The following is a 21,300-nucleotide window of genomic DNA, read 5'->3' on the forward strand; positions in this document are numbered from 1 at the left end:
TTTTGGGCGCGAACCTATGCTCTTCTGTTCTCCTTTACTTTCCGTCACCTTAAGTGCTTCTTGGCTTAATATACAGCGCTTGATTCTTTTCCGTCTACTCTCCTTCAGTTACTTTTTCAAAGTATTGTTACCTTAGTGACGGTAGCCAAGAGTCGCCAATTGTTATGCATTGTTGGAAAAAAGATCGATTAGATCAATTTTATCAGCATTTTCGATCGTAATTCATCCTTTATAATGGAAGGAAATTGAATATGACTTGTTTGAATGATATTTGTTTCGTTTAATTTCTTTTATAATTATATTTATGAGCTTATCTGGATGTAACTCTGGAAAACTCAGCTAATAAATGTGCCAGCAATATTCTCGCCAGATTTTCTAAATCTTCTTCTTTTTTGGCATATGCCTGCATTAAAAACTAATTTCTCTATGGAATCTTAAAGTTTTTATAGCTAACCCTGTGAAATGAATCATTTTCACCACGTCTTCTGGAGAATTTAATTCTTTCCTCCTCAAGTATTGACAATGAATGAAAGGAATAAATCAGCCTTTTTGGTAGATTTAAAAAAAGTCAACCTATTTAAGTGGTGACCAGTCGCTGTCTTAGTTCAAGCTTGTACATTTATAGGTGATACAGATATAAAGGTACACAGGCGGTACACGGCCGGTCGCGCGGCGTAATTTATACGCCGGTGTCGGATTGCTCTTGCCGGTCTAAAAAAAATTCTAAAATACTTAATACTTTAAAAATTAACATTTTAGGAATTAAGTAGGGTCGTTTTTTATCTCCCACAACCTTCAATATCCCCACTTCTCGTCACCCAAACCTCCACCTTACCCCTTCAAGCACTGAGACATATATAAGGAGGAACTCTTGAGACTATGCTACACTTGATAATGCTGTTTGTAACGACGAAACGCGTAGCGTCATAATAAAAGTCAGTGGAAATATTGCATTGTCTAATTTTACTAATATTAAGAACTTCCACCATATCGTGCCTGACATCATACAAGATATAAAGGTGGTGATTATATGTAAGACAGAGTCTTGTACCAGATGATGGCTCTGTGAGCCGAAACGCGTCGAACTTATTAAAATGTTGTGCAAAATTGGTACCAGCTTTTATTTGAATAAATGTGAATTGTTTTGTATATTTTTTTCGCATGTTGTTGTTCGTAAACCATTACATATTATATGTCCTTTATTCCTGAAGTAAGAAACTCCAAACCAAAAACTCCAATTATCATAAATGTGTCTCCGCTTTCGCATCAAAGTTTCAGCGTGGAACTAAATCCCGGGTGATATTTCCTTGCCTTATTAAATGGAGTGCAGAAAATTTCACAAAGTGGCTCAGTATCATATCTTCCGGCAAAATACTATCAGCGATATTATCTCTCAAATTTACCAATGTTCCAGTACCGCATTGCGGAAGGCTGTAGTAATTCGTCAATGGAATCATTTTGTCTCGCATAGTATTACACTGGTACATGTAAAACCCCTCCAACGTCCATTCGATATTCGAGCATATTTCCTCTCACAATTTCATCAAGACCTGTGGTGGTCGAGTGAATACTTTCGTGACCCTATCTAACTGATAGCCTATTCGTTTAGTTTGCGAATATATATTTAAAGGGCCCGGGGCCCCCCTGAAAATTCCCTCTCTCTCCTCTTGGCTTTCAGACTGCAATGTTTGAAGTGCATGAGACAGTTTCAACACTTATTCACAGCTGTATGTTGTAAAACTGTTTTCAGTAGTAATGGGGAAAGCCAAGCAGAGAGAAGAGGGAAGGATTCGTGGAAGACGCAGCTCGCCCGACGAGAAAGAAATCCCTATAGGACCCTGCCTTTTTTCTCTCACAATCAGCCCGAAGCAAACATCGTCTTCCCTTCCTTCGATGCTTGGGATACTGACGGAGAGTTAGGAAGAGGGGACGGCGGGAAGGAAAGGGGAGAGGCAAGGAACAGGAAACGACCTTGAAAGCTGACTCTATCGCCTCTTGCTCGCCACTCCAGGGCCATCTATCAGCTCTTTGAGAGTAAAACTGTCGATACGATTGCCGCCTATGCCATGAGCCCTCTAGAATATACTTACTCTAAGGTATTATGAATGGATGAATGCAGATAGAAATGGAAAAATTTCGATGAAACTCGATTTTTCTAACAATCTTTTCGATCTAAATGAAAAGCTCGAATTTTCAACAAAAATCAAAATTTTAATAAAAAAATCGATTGATTGAAAAATTAGTTTGTACAAAAAGCACCAATACAGTTTGCAAAAAAATATAAAAAATACATTTGCACAAAAAAATTATTTTACATTCGAAAAATACTCAAAATAGACATCTGAGATGTAGAAAAAATCCCAAAAAATATATTTAGAATAGATGCTTGAGTTATTAATTGTAAAAATTTACAAATTTACACGTTAAAGTTTTGGGACCACCGCTGGGAACATTTCGATTTCACTAAAATTTTGCATAGAGATCAAACAAAAAGAAATGGCCAAGATCGAAGTTGGAAAATGGATTTCGGATCAACACTCGAAAATCAAGGCTCGAACCTAATTTCTTCGATCTTTGGCATTTTAAACTCGATTTTTTATTTTAATCGAAATCGATTTTTCCATAACTCGATGTAGAATGCAGCGATACCAGTCTCTTTCTTAGCAGTTGGGGGTTTAATAAGTCACTTAGCCCAGTGCGGTGTGTTTCCCAACATATCGACAGATTTGAGTAAAAATGAGCAAAAGTATTTCGTTTTATGATATTCCAGGATAAACTTGAAATGCACTTATCGACTATTTTTACAAATGATTATAGCAATTATAATATGCAGTCTTATAATTATTCATATTACCTAGTGTAAAATTCAGCTATAATCTGAATTATCTTCTTATGACTTAGGTATAACACGTGATTAATGACTAGGGAGATTCCAAACTAAAACAAATGGCATATTCAGATTGAAATTGTCGAAAAGACATATAAAAAATGAAATTTTTGTCGACGTCACGGGCTAGTAGTCCCCAAATCTCCGCTCTTAGTCCCTCAGGTCTCAACAGATTGCATACGCCAATTTTTGTTGGCTTAATTGATTGTTTGTCATGCCAAGAGGATGTATATGTAAGTGAAATAAGCATGGGTTTCTGCTCCCTGCTTTCTGAGGCCGTAATGGACAAAAATACAAGAAGAAGCCAAATGCCGAGCCTTTTTTTTGCAACGTGCAGATTTGTCTGACAGTCTGCAGGGGTCTTTCATCGTACGATATCCCTCGATTGAAATGAAATAAATTAAAATTTATCGACGATTTCCCTGTTTATTCGGTGAAATTATAGCGTTTAGTCATTTAACTCTTTCTAACCCAGAGCTGATTCTGGGAGATATCAAATTTGAAGAATTTTCAATTTGAAAACTTGAACATTTGACACCTAATGATAATTGTCGTGGCAGTTTAACATTTCGTCATTAAAATTACACTACAAAATAGTGTAGTGCCAGCGCGATATTTTATTAATCCTTACACTATTCTATTAGTAATAAAATAGAGTAAGTATATGCTTACTTACGCTATGGTAATACCAATCCAAATAAGTAAAATGGATTGAACTTAAAAATTTCTCTGAGCTCTGGGGGGGGGTTTATCCCCCAAACCCCCCCCCTCGCTGCGCCACTGGCTGTTCTAATTTGGTTCATGCATTCGTACTTGTTCCGTTCTGATCCGCCAAAATCGTTCACCAGCGTAGGGGGCCAGTTCCTTTCCTGAGCTACCTCTTGATATTGAGGATTTTGATTTGGAATGAGCGGGGGCTCCACCCGGGATTTGAACGTGGGACCCTTCGATGAAGACGCCAAGCGCTCCTTTCAATGGGATGCGCCACACACACAAAATAATAAATAAATAAAACAAAAAAAGTCTCTACGCAAATACGGCACGTTTCTGTAACAGAGAAAAAATCAAAAGAGAATATATAAAATGAAATGATATACACAAAATTTTACAAAAACGAGAAGCTTATCCTTGCATTGATTTACGTTTTCATTAATTAAAATATATACATCTACATCGACATAATACCCCTAAAGCCGCCTAAAAGGCGTGTGGCAGGGGGTGTTCGGACACCAGCCGTTTACAGCTTAAAAAAAATGAAGTGCTCTAACGAAGTTGGGACTAGCGATTATTTAAGTCCTTTAGCGTTCGGGGGAAAAACGAATTCCCATATCTATCTGTTCGGCAAAACATCTCTCTTAATTTATCGCTTCTATCGGACCTGGAAATATAGTGTGGCTCTATTATTATGTTCTCTGTGTCGCTCTTAAAGATATCCATCCTCAATTGTTCAAGCAATCTAAGCCGCGCGCAGCCTCCGAGTCTCCAACGGCTCCCAGCCTAATACGCTTAACATCTGGGTAACACTGTCTGTACGCCCGTAGCATTTTTTGACGAAACGCTCAGCCTTCCTTCGTATTTTATTCAGTTCGCGGATTAAGTCTTTCTGCACCGGATCCCATACGCTCGCTGCATATTCAAGGTGCGGTCGGACGAGAGCGAAATAGCACCTTTCTTTTACTTTCTCATCCGAAAATCTTCCCACAATCCGCCAAACGAATCTTAATTTCTTCAGGGCTCTAATGGGTAGAGCGCTTGTCTGCTGATACAGGGGTCCTGTGTTTATATCCAGGTTGAAACCTTCGGACAAACCCAAACGAAGTCCACAGTGTGTGTGTTTGGCCAGGGAAAGGAACTGGACCCCTCTACCCTGAACGTGTGAAATTCACATACCCGTGGGTTGGTTCAGGGCGAGCTCTTACCTCGCCTATCCAAACCAGTGGCGCAGCGAATGGGGGTTTTGGGGGATAACCCCCCCCCCCAGAGCTCAGAGAAATTTTTAAGTTTAATCCATTTTATGTGATTGGATTGATATTATTAATGGAATAGCGTAAGGATTAATAAAATAGCCCTAAGAAAGCCGCAAAACTCACCATTTATAACCGTTTATCTTAAAATTCCGCAATTTATTAATCTCGCACCTACCGCTTATCCTGGTGGGTATTCCATACTCCACACACCCCGGTATTAGTTGCACCTAAACCCCCCCTCCCCCCCCCCCCCCGGCCTTTACTCCTGGCTGCGCCCCTGATCCTAACCAACTTTCGTATTGAACCACTGAGTGAACGATAGCACGGGAAATCTATTCCTATGCCACACCACCTATGTACACCACGAACAATCAAAAGATCGAAATAAGACATTTTCATGAAAATGCCATAAACTTAGTAGTTCCCAAGGAGGGACCTTCTGACGCGAGACATTTTCTGAGAAAATTGGAGTCACGTTGGAGGCAGCCTAAGGCTTCAATTGCGCATGCAAAGGTATTCGTCGGTGATTGCCCTCGTGGCATTTGAGAGGCTTCGTGGAAACGATGTTTTGGAGGCGACGGCCCGTGGAGAATTATTCTCGGCCCGTGAAGGTGATTTTCGGGAGCACTATCAACAGTAATTGTATTTGTCCTTCCTTATCTTGTGCTCTTCGAGAATAAACTTGAAATTGTCTTTTACGACCCACGGAATGACTCCTCTTCCCCAAAAATCCATGTCGCTGCTCGCCCACAGCTGTGCACGCTTCGTCAATGAACTTGAAATATAAAAAAAAACGAGAGAAAAACTTGAGCTGCTAATCATACCAACTTTGCGAGCTGTTTTATACGCTAAATCAGTGGCGGCGCGTGCATATACGCATGTTAGCAAGTGCACACCCAAAGATGAATGAATTATGAAAGATAACTATTCCTTTACAACGAGAAGGATAAAAATCTTGTCTACTTATGGATGTGATATGAAGCTCCGAACGCTATAGCTATCTCCTTGGCGAATTCCCTCCGCAAGTGTGCGATCTCGTGACATCGCGCCGGACGCATATTCGGTCCATGCGATCGCTTGAAGGTGCTCCGGCGGGACGAGGTAAGCGGGGGGAGCATGCCATGTTCAAATGGGTGTTGGGAGCAGACTCAACACGACGCGAGTGCGCACGCGCATATTTGGTGAGAAGCTCGCAGGTAGTGCAGCGATGTAGCTGCCACCTACACTACCTGTGCTCAGGATCCTAGTCCGTCAATGCATTCAGTGCTATTTAGCAGTATTCATTTGAACTTCATGCCCTTTTTCACTATCGTATATGTTCTCTAATGCACACCCTGGATAAATAACCACCAGCCGCCACTGCGCTAAATCATTTTACATCTTGTGGGATATGGAATACTCTACCGGAGGATATTAGATCCTCTGTAAATAAAGCTGAGTTAAGGAAGCGGCTAATAAACTCTCTGATACAAACACAAATCTCACTCAGTAATTTAACCCGAAAGCTGGTTTGGAATGATAAAGGAAGAGGTCACCTCGAACTAAGTCAAAAGGCATGTGAATTTCACGTATTCAGGGTAGGGAGGTAACCTAACACTTTGAGGATTGTTTTTTGGGTTCGTCCTCGGTCTTCACCCAAAGTTCGATCAGCAGTCAAGCGCAATAGTTTTAGTGCTCAGGAGTAATCTAAACATAAATAATTAAAGAATTTGTCTTTCCAGGTAAAAATTGAATTCATTAAAGGGAAAAATTTGAAAAAAATTATGAAATTTTTTATTCGACGTTTAAAAACGTGTAAGGAAAAAATGTTTTTTTCCCATCACCAGGTAGGTACTACAATAGTTTTTAACGTCGGGCGGAAGGCAATTAAAGGGTAAAAATATCCTATTCCCGGATATCATTCTGAGGACCGAGGATACAGGCCAGCGAGGGCAAGCCACTTCCTTGAGGGACTCCCAGTCACATATACCCTTACTAGTATAGGGACACATCCTATCACTTAACCTCAACTATTAAAAATTGCGGACTGATAAAAGATGCTCAGATGCGAAATTTTCTTGAAATCACATAGCATGAACTACTGCTCTCAGATCCCGTAAGATGGAAGTTTCGAGTTAATAAAAAGGTAAAAAAATCAGGCGTATTTCGGAAAGAAAAGCCTACAGAGACCAAATCATAATGACCGAGGCTGTTTCGGGAAAAATAACAACAATGATTACAGTACTTTATGACATTTATGATTTTCTGAATCTAGGGAGTCAGAAAATCATAAATGTCGCGAAGATTAAAAAAACATTTCATCACTTCTGTAAAAGTTGGAAACGTCGATTTGTTTAACGCCGACGAGACGCCAAAAAAAGGGGAAAACATATTAAATGTACGCAAGAACACGCGTTTGGCAACCAACCCGAGATTTTTTTATTGCTAGATTTTAATTTCGACGGAAGCCTCGCTGCTGATAAATTGGGGAGAGACCACGGTACCTCCAGATATATTAAATCTGACCTTACCGTTGTGGAAATTCCAAATTCGTGTGAGCAACGTTCAACTTTAAAGTTAAATATTCCTTTTATTACCCATGCGGTCGAAAGATTCGTGAAAGAGGTCACACGAACTTTGTTGACAGCAGGGAAAGACGAGGAACGACACAACAGAAAAGACTGGAAAGCAGATAATTGAGTAACTCTTTCGCGATTTAATTCACAGAAGATGCTGAAACATCATATATTAATTCTGATAACGAAGAAAGACGCACTCAGTGTGAATATTGATGAATTTAGGGCGTGGGAGAGGTGAGCGGGGAGGGGACGCGAGCGGCCTCCATCCAAAATCATATAGTCACAACTCTTGGACATTATAGAAGAGAAGCGCGTGTCCATAGTTTGCACACCTTTCTAGTCTCTCGGAGGGCCTCTTCATAGATCGCAGGCTCCTTTCCGGCGGTCTCCGATCTAAAAATATCGCGAATATTACGAAAATATTTCATCACTTCTCTAAAAGTTGGAAACGTCGATTTGTTTAACGCCGACGAGGCGCAAAAATAAGGACAAGTCGTCTCACTATAAATTATTTTTTACCTTCTACCATCAGCCGATTTATATGGTCAAAGATGAGTGCCTTCCTAGCAGCACAAGCGGGATGAATTTTGCTGAATTCGAGGCGTGGGAGGGGAAGAAGCGAGCGGGGAGGGGACGGGATCGGCCTGCCGCTCCTCTATCCGCGACGCTGCGTGGGCGTTGGAATATCTTCGCGGGCGCGCACTCAAATTAGGCATTTAGTGGCTTAACGGTGGCAGGAACGTCAAAATGCATTAAATTATTCATCTGAAGGAATGTAACTCGGAAAAATCTACAGGGAATGACCATAAAAAATTTAATTTTTCGATTTTTGACCCTCCTCCCCCCCCTCTAAGTGGCATTTGAGCAAGGGTCAGGGGTTAGTAGAGGTCTCAATATTTCAGGCCTTATTTTCGATCGGTCTCCCAACTTTTTTTTTCATTGGGCCAGACGGATTTGAAAAAAATCGATTTTTCCGATCCGCCCTAACGCACATGCTATTGACGTCGTTTTCGTCGACTTGGCGCTCTTTGTCCCAAACATTTCCTAGAGAAAGGAACACATGGAGCCAGTAGCTCTGGCGGTCTTGCGATCCAGTCAAATGCAGTCAAGTACATTGTAAAAGTTACTCACCACATGTTTTGACACGCTTGACACGTTGCAATGAGTCTTCATGTGTCTTGGCAGTTGCACTTGCTGATGTTCATTTTTTAAAGAAACCAGTAGTCTATTCAGTCACCCTCATTCGTGCGTGTCGGGTTATAATCTCCCATGTTCTTTCTTTATTTCTCTAGTGGTGTATCTGATTTAGTGTGTTATTTTGCGAGCGATAAAATGTTTTCTCGCGATCATGACGCGATCTTGCAAATTAATCCCAATTCATTTTGTTACGCCTGTGGGGATTTAACATTCAAAGACCAAAGGAAAGAGATGACTGCAATTTTGAGTACATCTTATGAACTTTATTTCGCGTGTTAAATTGGTGAACAAGACAACTCTTGGACATCTGAATTCTGTTACAGTTGTTGTCATGGAAGTCTTTGTGAATGGTAAAACGGGGAAGATTGTTCTCTAAATTTCGTAGTGCCTAGCAGGGGGAACGCTTCCATCAAGAAATCGTGAACATAGAAAAAAGGTATGCTGGCAAATGGACACAGTGTATGCTGGGAGATTTCTGTTGGGCAGGCATCATCAGAGAAGTTCCAGAGCAGCAGTACAAAAGGAAATGAACACCCCATCAGGTAAAATGATACAGCTTCACTATTTTTTTACATCCCCTTAAGGGTCCGCCTATATTGCCTAAGATTGCAGAACCACAATGGTAACTTTTTTACATCATATGATGGGATTTGTCTTCTGTATGTGTATAATCAGTTTAAACAAAACTTTCTTAAACTTTGCGCATGACTTGATTAGTTTTCACTATTACAATCCATTTTCGGGAGTACGTCTGCATGCTTAATATTTGTCTCAACGTTTCATTCCACTTACTGGGAACGTCGTCAGGAGAATTAAAATATAAACATCTATCGTACCGTTGGAAAAACTGGTCCATGGTTGTCAAGGTATTTAAAAAAGTAAATAAAAATAAAATAAACTCCAACTTCTTTAAAACATCTACTATAAAAGGAAGATGAAAAGTGGGATATTGTTATTAAATTTTCTAAATATATCTCTTCCACACATGGCTTAAATTATATCCATCATCCCTGTTAAAATTCATAGGTCGTTTAGAAATTTCTATTGCCTCTCTAATAAGCCGTGGATAATATGCAGATTTTCTTGCAATGGCTTTGGCCTCATCCAGGAGGATCTTGTGTCCTGGCCCCGACATAAAATGATCAGCGGCAGCTGAAGTTTCCCATTGCCTTGCCTTCAGCGCCCTTTCATGCTCTTTCAGCCTTGTCACTATCTTCCGTTTGGTCTGTCCGATGTAACTAGACCCACATGAACACGGAATCTCATATATACCTTCCATTTGTAATGGGGGAATAGCATCAATGACGGATGGAAGTAGGTCTATGATCTTCCTCAACGTGCTAAACCTGGTTTCAACGTTGGCTTTTCCAAGGATGCGAGCAATCCGGTTCGTTGTTCCTGATATGTAAGGCAGAACTGCAAAAGCACTTGGTTTCATTTTCTCCATCGGGGCCTTGACTTCCCTCAAAGCTCTCCTAATGAATGAATTAGCATATCCGTTTCCTTTTAAAATTGAAGTAAGATGTTCCATTTCACTTTCCATGCTATCTTCATCAGAAACGGCAAGGGCTCTATGTCTTAAGGTCTTCATAACGCAGGACTTCTGACGCGGGTGATGGTGTGATGCCGCGTTTAAGTACCTGTCTGTGTGGGTCTTCTTCCTAAAGACCGAATGTCCCAAGCTTCCGTCTTGCCTTTTTCTTACTAGAACATCAAGAAACTGAAAACTGATTAGTTTTCATTGCGATAGGTGCAAAAGATTTCTTGAAATTCCTTTACATTCATAATAATGAAAAAATAATCTAGTCACATGCAAAGTTAAAGATAGTTTCATTTAATTTAATTATGGACATATTCAAGACAATGCTATTGTATGATATAAAACAGTTACCATTGTGGTTGTGCAATATTCGGCAATGCAGTCGGCCCTGCAAGGGTGGGCGGGCCCCCCACATGTATCCACCTCTGGGGGGGGCGGTATTTTTTAGCTCAGGAAACTGAAAACTTTTGGGAATCATTTTCCAGAGTATAAGCTGATTTTTTTTGCATAAGAAGCATATTGCGGGAGTAGGTATTTACTGTAGTATATCAGCATATTGTCCGATAAAAGGATGCAATCGGGTCGGGTTGAGCCGTCGAGTTTTCGTGTGCTTGAAAATTTTCACTTTTCACTTAATTGCAAAAATAGATATCGTCATTTAAAAATCTAAAAGCATGAAAGACCTACTCCAGGAGCAGTGGCGCAGTGAGGGTGGGTTTTTGGGTTAAACCCCTCCCCCCCCCAGAGCTCAGAAATATATTTAAGTTTAAACCATTTTATTTAATCGGATTGATATTACTAAAAGAAATGTGTGAGGATCAATAAAATATCCCTCAGAAAGCCGTAAAACTCACCATTTTGTACTGTTTATCTTCCGCTTCCGAAATTCCGCAATTTAATAATCTCGCAACTATAGCTTATACTGCTGGGTATTCCATATCACCACACACCCCGGTATTAGCTGCATCTAAATCCCCCCCAACCTTAATTCCTGGCTGCGCCCCTGTCCAGGAGTAATAATCTTTGAATTTAGACAATTAAAAAAAAATAGGAAACCACCCTATTCTGAAGGCTCAGTAGAAAAATTAAAGAGAATGAAAAACATCCATCACCACAGAGAATATATAGGTAACTGTAAGACTGTGTTAGTAAAATGAAACCAGAGGATTAAAAAGGACAGGAGAGTTATCTGAGAAGGTTGTTAGTGAGTTTATTCTGGGGGGGAAGAAATTTAATTGATGTACATTTTTTTACAAGTAAGTTAATGTCCTTCAACTCTTGTTTAGAGATTGTTTTCATGTTTGAACAGATTTAGATATTGTTAGTAAGTAGAATTATTCTTTCATATAGATAAATTAAACTAAACGAATTGATATCAATTGACAATATTGGCAAATGTCAAATGATTTAATGATAAAACTATTGCAGAAATTTTAAATACAGCTCTAGATAAATAAAACAGGTTGAAATGGAATATAAATTTTCTGAAGAAATGAAGAAGCTCTTAAAAGCCTTGATTTTCTATAAATAAGCAGAGAATTATGTTAATGACACCACAGAAGACTTAAGCTTCAGATAGGAATATTAGAAAAGAAAATCCATTGTTACTCCCCACACTTTAAAGCTGCTGTTGGATCATCACTTATTGGAGTTGGAGCACGCATATTTCATTAACATCTCTTTTATGTACTCTTATTCAAATTTCCTTTTTTCAGGTGGTGAATGAAGATTAATAAACAGCACCTGACAATGAAATTCTTAACATGTTTCCAGAGGCCACCCATGCAACTCCAAATGAAAACAAATTATCAATGCCAGTCCCACACTTCTGTTTGTCCTCATTTGATATTACAGCGTTGCTGGTGAGTATCCAATTTTATAATTTGGTAGGAACTTCTGCAAATAAAGAGCATTGGTAAATTTATTTGCTTTAATGCAATTTTTTATTCATTCCATGAAAGTGTTTTAGTACAGTGAAAAGGCTTTGTGGAGGCATATTAATATATTTATCATTAAGATATCGTGAAATGAGATACATATTTTTATCGAATTTTTTTAGAAAGTTTATGTTTAGTAGTAAAATCCTATCTGATAGGTAATAGTGTAAATTTCAACAATGGAAGTCAACAAGATTATTTTCTCTTCACTCAACCAGATATTGAAGAATCTTAACAAAAAAAAATTCAATGTTACATTAAGTGTACTAGAGCTAGTATGGGAAAAAAAAGCATTTTGTGGTACCACGTGGCAAAGGCATAAGCTTCGGAGTAATCTGAGGGACTGCCAACACAAAAAATAATTTCATAACACTGTATGTACATACACTATTTGTAAAAGTTAAAATATCCAATTTATGCCTCTGTAATAGTAGGGAAGTATGACTTTTTCCATAAACTTTTATGTAGCAAATTGTGCTAAAATACATAGGCGAATCCAGGGGGGGGGCACGGGGGCACGTGCCCCCCCTAGACCCTCAAAAATATGCAAGATTTTTAATACGGTCCCATTATCATTGCATTCGTTTTGTATTGCGAGGTATCCTTGTGCCCCACCCAGAACAAAATCCTGGATACGGCCTTGCTTGTGCCCCTCCCAGAAAAAAATCCTGGATCCGCCCCTGCTAAAATAGACACTGAATCCAAATGCTAATTAAATTTGGTTCGAAAATCTCTCTGAAATTTCTATTACATAAATCAATACCTAATCAACTGAGAGGAGAATTGGCATTAACTTGCCAATGTCTTGGTTAAGAGACCTTGCTTGTCTCTTGACACTTTCACATCTTAAAATATGAACCAGAGAAGGTGGGACGGGGCAAGGAAATTAAATAGGCCTGCATCACGACACAAAACAAAGTATTGCTGGCAGTAAACTGATCAAGAGTATTATTAGCATTTTGTTTCAATGATACAGTTATTTTTTCAATGCACCTCCTCTTCAAGCAAACAGATTATAATTAAAGGGCCAATAAGCTTGAATACCCATACAGGCCTTTAGCTTTGCTATTGTGGTTATGCCGCATTATATTATTACCTCCATGTCCAGTTAACAATAATGAGGTCATCTTTGCCTCGTAAGATTTTGCCTCCATTTACAGTACAATATAATACTTTGGGAACATGAATAGGTTTCCACCATATAACCTTTCTATCCATGTACACACTGAATTTTTATGAATTTTCTCTCCCAATGATATAACAGCTAAAAAAACTTGGAGTTTGAATCCAAAGAATAAAGCTGTTTTAAGAATGAATAATACCACAATTCAAAGGCACTAGTAATCAAATCAAATAATTATTTTTAATATGAAACAGAGAGAGACAGCATGAACAGAGCCAAGGTAAGTTCTAGTAATAACACCAAGTGATCACTGGGAGAGCGTGAGTGTAGACATAGAAACTATAAAACTGGAAACCTGAGAATAAAATAATACATTTTGATAATTGAATACAAGGAGTATTAAGTATATTTTGGTTAAATAGAGTGAAATGAACTTCTGCTTAGAAGATAAAAATAAAACCAGAAGAAAATATATTTGGCAGAGCAGTAAAGAAAAGGTTTGAATGGCACTGAAAAGAGGATCTATTCAAAAGAAGTCGCTGAAAAGAATATATGTATATGTAAAGATAACAGATACATTTAAAAGAAGCACAAAAACTTAATGAACTGTAGTGAATGGCATATGAATAGTAAAATTACCAAAGATGTTGAAGGGCAGGAAACTGCTGTAATGGAAATTTTCTATGATAACTTATGACGAGTGTACGTGTCAAGTCAAGCAAATATTGGAAAAAAAGATTAGCATAAAAATATCCACCAAGCCAGTCTTCACCCTGACGACTACAGGCAATAAAATGAAAGGAAATAAAGGATTTACTTCATCACGGTGAGAATGTGTGAAAAGAATACGCAATGGAAAATTTAGGAGCGAAGAAGTTCAGGAATGAATGATTATCTGCTAAATGCGTACTTACTGTGCTTAACAAGTCTCATGATGCAGAAATATGAATGTACAATTAATACTGAAAACTAAAACAGGTACTAAACGAGCACTAAAGGTGCACAACTGCCCAATGGCTGTCAAGATGCTTGAACTCAGAAAAAACACTTAGGTTTTACAAATTTCAGGAAACAACCATGGCGGACTAGACAATAGTAAATTTTCATGCAGTCATTGAAAAATGCAATCTAAATTCAAAAACCTTGTGAGCCAGAGGAAGGACTATATTCACTTTCATCTGTATCCATAGATCATAGTGAATGAGTATTCCTCTGCTGAATTATTGCGCAGTCAAGCTCCTGAAACTTGTAACGTCAATCAACTGAGATTTCATTCAACAAATATTGAAACATCAATGATACAATGAACTCCAATCACATGACAACCTTATACTTAAGCATACGAAAAATCTTTCCCTGAAAATACAGGGCAATGGGAATGACGAAAAGTTAGGATACATTTTCCATTACATTGGCTGAAATTTAACCCTTTTACTCCCAACCGATATATCGGCCTGACTTATTTCACTTTTTTTCGTGTTTATGGCCTTTTCAATGACTGTAATTTAAGTAAACCCCCATACTCTATCTATGGTAAGAAGATAGAATTATGTTTATCTTACGAATTGAGAAAAAATCTAGACATATAAAATAAAATTAATTAGCTGAAATTTTTAAAATCTGAAATGTTGCAAATTCTGGAAAATAGCCTTGGCAGTCTTCGTACCTGAAATGGGCTGGCAGTAAAAGGGTCAAAACATGTCAGATGCAGGTAATACAACTATCCCTGTAAACTGCATTCATAGTTGCAGTGCTTGTCAATACTTTGAAGGAACATTGTAAGGTCTGTATTTAAACATGAAACTGAATAGAAAATATCACTGGATCACCAATATGGTGGACTTATGAAGGAGGAAGGACGATGGAGTAGTCTTTCACTCTCAGGTCTGAGGTGAGCTTGCCTTCTTCTTCGTGTTCCTCCAACTCAACTCCTCGGCTTCCTTAACAGTGTCTGGGAGATTCTGGTTGAGTGTCTCGGGCAGAATGAGTGACGAGAACCCAGCAATCAATGCCATTGCGCCAAACACTATGTATGGAAGGCTTGCACCGTAAACTGCCTGTAGAAAAATATTAATATTAAAACTGTGAAGAATTTCATTGCCTAAAAGGGTTTCATTCATCAACAGTCAGGCCAGAAAAAATTTTGGAGGAGTCCTTCCTGATTCATTCATTTGGAAAGAGGTCACAATCTGGTTAAAACTGAATGGTTCCCTGAATGAGCGGAACTCTAGCGAGTGGAGAAGAAAGGGGCTGTGGAGGGGGAACTTTGGAGGGGAGGTGAAGCACCAGTGGCGGCTCGCGAGTCAAATATTTGGGGGGGAGCACACTTCACCAGGGGGTCAAAATATTTTACTATTTTGTGCATTTTAGTGAGTTTTTAAGTCTATCTAGGTATTAAATTTGTTTAATTTAAAATAATATAACTTAAATATTTATAATAATAAAATTTAAACCATAACAGGGTATTCTGCAACACTGCAGCACCAAGTAGATGCCAGATTATAATGCCACCAGCTGTAGCGGCGATGTCGACTCGCTAGATACGTCGCTCTGCGCATGTTTGGACGGCATCCCAAGACTTCCATAAGGCACAAGCTTAGAAGCGTCATGGCACCAGCAGCCCCCACCTCTACCACTCTTCATATAACTGCATGTTAATGGATTAGGATGTTCTGGCCAGCGCCCCGCGGCTACAAATGCGAACTTCTCGCGCTACTTTTGCGTGTTTTTCCCACATTTTCTATGTACGCAATTGAAAAAAACACTTTGGTTTATTATATGTACATATAATTATAATTGAATGGGTATTTATTTATTTTTTCCTTTTTCAAATCTCTATGAGCTAGTATGAAGGAAGTAGGTATGCGTTGTGAGATAACCCCTTGTATAACATAAGAATTACAAGTATCCATGTTCTTAAATGTGTGCTAATTATTTAAAAGCGGCAATCCCAACATAAAAACTTCCTGATTCATTCATTTGGAAAGAGGTACTACCTACTAGCCACCAAATCCCTCCCAAAAAATCACATCAGACCTGCCTTCTATAATAATTATAATCTAAGGAGTTTTATCTCAAGATCCAAAGACGTCATCCCAAGTCTAGAAAAAAGTGGTGTATACAAACTTAAGTGCGAGTGTTCTGCAGTGTACATAGGACAAACTGGCTGGAAATTCAGAGAAAGACTAAGAGAGCACGTAGCTTACTTTAAACATAACAATGCCAACTCCAACTTTGCTAAACACCCGTTAGACAAAGGCGACACCAGCGATTTTTCCTTGGAAATCCTACATTGTGAAAAAAAAGGCCCCAGGCTGGATGCTCTGGAGCAAGTTGAAATTTTAAAATGTGTGAGATGCAATTGTGATATTGTTAATGACCTTCTGTATGCTTCCCGTTCCCCACTCCTCAACCTCTCCCTCTTCCATCAACCCCATACCATCACACATTAGTGATTTCCCTTTCCCCTTTCCCTCAACATTAACCCACTCCCACCCCCGCCTATGCTCACAAACATTGAAAATTTTGTACTCGGTTAATGTCCTATTGTATTCTTCCCTCTCTCCCCTACCTCTCACTCCTTGCCCACCTTTCACTGCATTTGGTCAGCTTGGGTGCATCGACCCTTCCTACCTCCCCATCCTCTCACATCCCCTTGGCTTTTACAACCAGGGAAAACCTACCCTCCTCCCTCCCAACCTCCCCCTACCTCTTGACTACCCCCCCCCCCCCACTACTCTGGTTTATATGGCTAGGTATGTAAGACGATCTTTCATTGTACTCCTCGCCTGAGGATGATGCAGTGCGTCGAAACTGCGGTTGTATTTAAATAAATACATATATATGTGGAAAAACAAAGTTCAATTTTCATTCATCTTAAGCAACTTATGTCATTTTCAAGGTTTTGAAAGTGACCAAGTTGTCTAATCATAGGTAGCTTGACAATAATACCTATTCTGTGAACCAAATAAGAGTTTTTCTGTCACAACGTTACCTGGGTTCAACATACACTAAGCAGTAGACATTCAGGAGGTTATTCCATACATGGAAAGAAAAAAAAATCTCAAACTCAATGGTAGTGAAGGCCATAACAATTGATATAGTCCCATACATTGGAAAGCCCTTGACCAATTCAACAAATAAGATCCTGCAAAATATATTGCATAGCATACACACCCTGAAAATATTTCAAACGCTAAAATATTAAGCTCTATAGAGAAAATGCATGGGAAGGAAAAGTAGGTTCTCCTATGGTAACAGCTTTTCAGGCACTATCAGTTAACTACTCACTAGAAGTGGAGCTTGCGGAGCCAGCATGGATCCAATTCTGCCAAACGTTGAACATGCTGCAAGTGAAGAGCTTCGAAGGCCAGTGGGAAACATTTCCGATGAATAAGTGTAAAGAACGTTAAAGGATCCCGTGATAAAAATTTTCCCCAGCATGAAGGAAGTGGTCACTAGCCATTGCAACTCTTCTGTAAAGAAAAAGAATACACATGAAATAATAGGATGGTTTCCTATTATTTTTTTATTGCCTAAATCGAAAGATTATTACTTCCGGAGTACCCATTTTACGCTTTTAGATTTTTAAATGACGATATCTATTTTTTGCGATTAAACGAAAAGTGAAAACTTTCAAGCACGCGAAAACGCAACGGCTAAATCTGAATGCTGGGAAAACCCCGTGTAACATCAGTCTGGTTCCCCCTGTCGCCATATGAGGTGACCTTGGGGCGAGGCTTTGAGCGCTGATACGATGCAGGCTGCTAGCAGGTAGCACTTGGCTTAAATAAGGATTATTAATACCTTATCAAACGAAGGAAACTTTCCGACCTTAGGCAGTTTTAATAGGTGATTATTAAGGTATGTTTCCCTGAGCTCTGTGCCTCATACATGCATTGGTAATCTCAGATGATGTAAAACTCCTATCTACTCGTGTAGCATCTAGGTCCATGTGACGTCACGTGGAGTGGCATCGCATGGGCACCAATCTGGCCTTTTTCAAATGAGGATAAAATTGACCATTACCATTCGTCTAAACCGGTATTTCTATAACCAAATAATTTGTATATTATGAAGACACTAATGGTGGGTAACAAATCGCAATCAATGCCTTTCGTTTTATTTGATGAAGGAAACTACCCTATTGTCATTGGCTGATAAAAGAAAAGGGCAGAAAAAATGGAGCTGCTACGAGGTACTACATACTGCCCAGTGATGAGAATATTCTACTCAAATAATGAACAAATGAGAGACTTTTAGCATATGAAAATTATCAAGGAGAATATGTGAAAACATGACACGTACAATTATTCCCCCCCTACTGAAAAAATAGGTGCTATTAGGTTGAACAAGAATGGATGTACCTCTTACGTGTGCATGAATATTTGTTAATTTCCCACTTTTTTCATCTTGTGTGCCCCTAAATGAATGCAGCACATGATGTTTCACTGGGAAGGTGAACCATTTGAATTCTATTCAAAGAGATATAATTTGAAAAAAATACATATATATACAATTTTCTATGGGAAAACATTTCATCCAAGGTTACTCATGCTAAGGCTACATGCAAGGCTACTCATTCTTCCTGGATAAAGAAGTAACCAGTGGTGCGAAAGATCGACAGAGAAATAATCATCCGCCTTGACTGGGATTCGAACCTGGATCCACCGATTTCCGGTCAAGTGCTTTAGTCAGTGAAGCTACCGAGGCTTCATTCTTCCCTGTGGATATTTTTAGACACTACCGGACAAGGTGTTGCTGGACTGCTAAGCATATGGTGCCACAAGCAGTCCAAATCGTGCGCACAGCACCACAGCCAGAGAGCAGGCCCGGACATAGAACGCATAGGGGCAGGGGCGGATCCAGGATTTCTTTCTGGGAGGGGCACAAGCAAGGCCGTATCCAGGATTTGGTTCAGGGGGGGGCCTCGTCCTACAAAACGAATGAAATGATAATGGGACCGTATTAAAGATCTAGCATATTTTTAAGGGTCTGGGGGGGGGGGGGGGGCATGTGCCCCCGTGCCCCCCCCCTGGATCCGCCTATGCATAGGGGTGTTCGCCCTTGATTAGTTTAAAGTCCCGGTATGACCCTTGGAACCCTAAAAGAATGGGAGCAGGGATTTGGTGTCCTTAGCTGAGGAGTAGTGTCCCCGATTCAGTTGGAAAAGGACCCTCACCTCTTGTGCGAAACGACAGCAAAAATCCACGGCCATCATAGAGTCAATTTAGTTTTTCAAGTTTACACTAGCAGTAATTTGTTACGCATCAAAATTTTTGTATTGATATTTTGTGCTCTTTTTATTTGCTCAACATAAGCACGGTAGCACCTCAGCGCTAAACATGCTATCACCTTTCAAAAGCTTAGGCTTTTGCCTGCCAGGAGTCAGACACTTTGTTTCGGCTCGCAAATATAGTAGGTACACTTGCCTCAGCTATTATTTTTGCCTGAAAGGGTTTAGCTTGAACAGTGCTAGTGTACTATAAAAATAAAGCCATAGCTAGTGTGGGGGGACTTAGGCCTCTAACCCATACTTGAAAAGCTTGGGAGGTACAGTCTTAAGAATATCCTCCTCCAAAAAGTACCACCTCTCCAAATGAATCCAATCTAAAAATAATTTCTATGTACAGAAGCACTATAAAATATTCCAATAAATCTGGCTTTATCAACCTACTTTATCAACCAATCTACTTTAAACTCTTAACACTTTCACTATTGGGCTGAAATATTGTCTCTTTCATTCAGTATGGAAAGAATTCAAAGGAATCAATACATCAGCAAATCGAATCTCACCATCATGTGATAGAAATGGTACAACAATGCAGAGGATTCCAGCCAAAATGAGAGTTGCTGACAGAGTTTTCCTTCGACCAACCCATTCCATCATGGGCCAAACGATGATATTACCAGGTGCCTCCACCAATGCAGTAACTGCAAAATTCATGTATTTGTCACCAGACAAAGTCACAGACCCAAGTGACAAACCATAGTAGACAACCGTGCAACTAATCCTGTGAAAAAGAAATATTTTAATGTAGTCAAGGGCACTTTGAGCAGAAAATATTTCTCAAATACTTACTACATGCACCACTATCAAAATATACAGTATTTGGAAAAGAAATACAAATTTTTATGTGCGCATATCCTTTTAAACAGATATTAATCTCACATGTATTGGCAAGAGAAACAGTTAATTATTCTTTCATGGAATACACAACCATTTGTGTATTGAGTATTTCACCTCAAGGTGATTCTTAAGCAATTTGAGAGGCATATATCATTCCTTGAGTAGTTTGTTTCAATGTTTTTGTTATACAGGAAATGGATTATGTATTTCAAATATGTAATCTGTATTTGATAGAAGTCAAAGAATTCCTTGAAGATCTTTCCATAAATTAAATGGAAAATTACTAGAATCATGAGTCAATTATAGTATATCCTACACAATTACTGTTTTTACTGCATTAGCTGTGGGAGTATTACTACATAGCACATTTTTCATCTTAAAATACTTGGAAATACAAGGCTTTTAACTGCCTTTACCGTAACCTAAAAATAGACCATTAATAATATGACAAAAATGATTTTTCAGTGTACTATTAAAAAATCTTTACAGGTTGCATTCCATTGAAAACAATTAGTGCAACATTGTAATCATATGTCACACATGATTAAAATTTGTAAGGAGAACATCCTTACTGTGAGTTCCACTCATCCAAATTTGTAAATTTTCAGGACAATATCAATATACATCCGCGAGCTATTCTTGGTATCTGTCTACTAAAAGCTTTATGTTGTGCATACAGTCCATGTCCAATCACTAACCTAACCGCTCAAAGTATCTAATAAATTATTTTATCTATGGCATCAATACTAAAATGAAATATTGGCACATATTTGAGTTAAGCACATTATCATGAAATTTAAAATGGGGAGGATGAATAGATATTTTTGTTTCATACCATCTATTTATGTTAATTTTATATTGCATCAGTAAGTATACCAGTCATTATGAATTCATTTTGTTCTTTTCTCTTAAGTATAAGTGTTGAGCAATAGTAACGAGGTTTGGTGTTTGTAAAGTGGATT

General features: G+C 38.9%; 1 protein-coding gene across 1 annotated transcript in view; it reads right to left on the reverse strand.

The window, feature by feature from the left end:
- Positions 1 to 11,316: 11,316 nt before the first annotated feature.
- LOC124165760 (organic cation transporter protein-like) overlaps positions 11,317 to 21,300 on the reverse strand; it is a 61,314-nt gene continuing 51,330 nt past the window's right edge. Inside the window, exons 8-11 of the mRNA XM_046543250.1 lie at positions 20,005 to 20,222; positions 17,500 to 17,684; positions 15,111 to 15,266; positions 11,317 to 12,045 (exon numbers count right to left, since the gene is read on the reverse strand). Coding sequence (XP_046399206.1) covers positions 11,998 to 12,045; positions 15,111 to 15,266; positions 17,500 to 17,684; positions 20,005 to 20,222 — 607 coding nt within the window. The 3' untranslated portion in view covers positions 11,317 to 11,997. The remainder of the gene's footprint in view (positions 12,046 to 15,110; positions 15,267 to 17,499; positions 17,685 to 20,004; positions 20,223 to 21,300) is intronic.

The sequence above is a fragment of the Ischnura elegans genome, chromosome 9, assembly GCF_921293095.1.
Source record: "Ischnura elegans chromosome 9, ioIscEleg1.1, whole genome shotgun sequence".
NCBI lineage: Eukaryota > Metazoa > Arthropoda > Insecta > Odonata > Coenagrionidae > Ischnura > Ischnura elegans.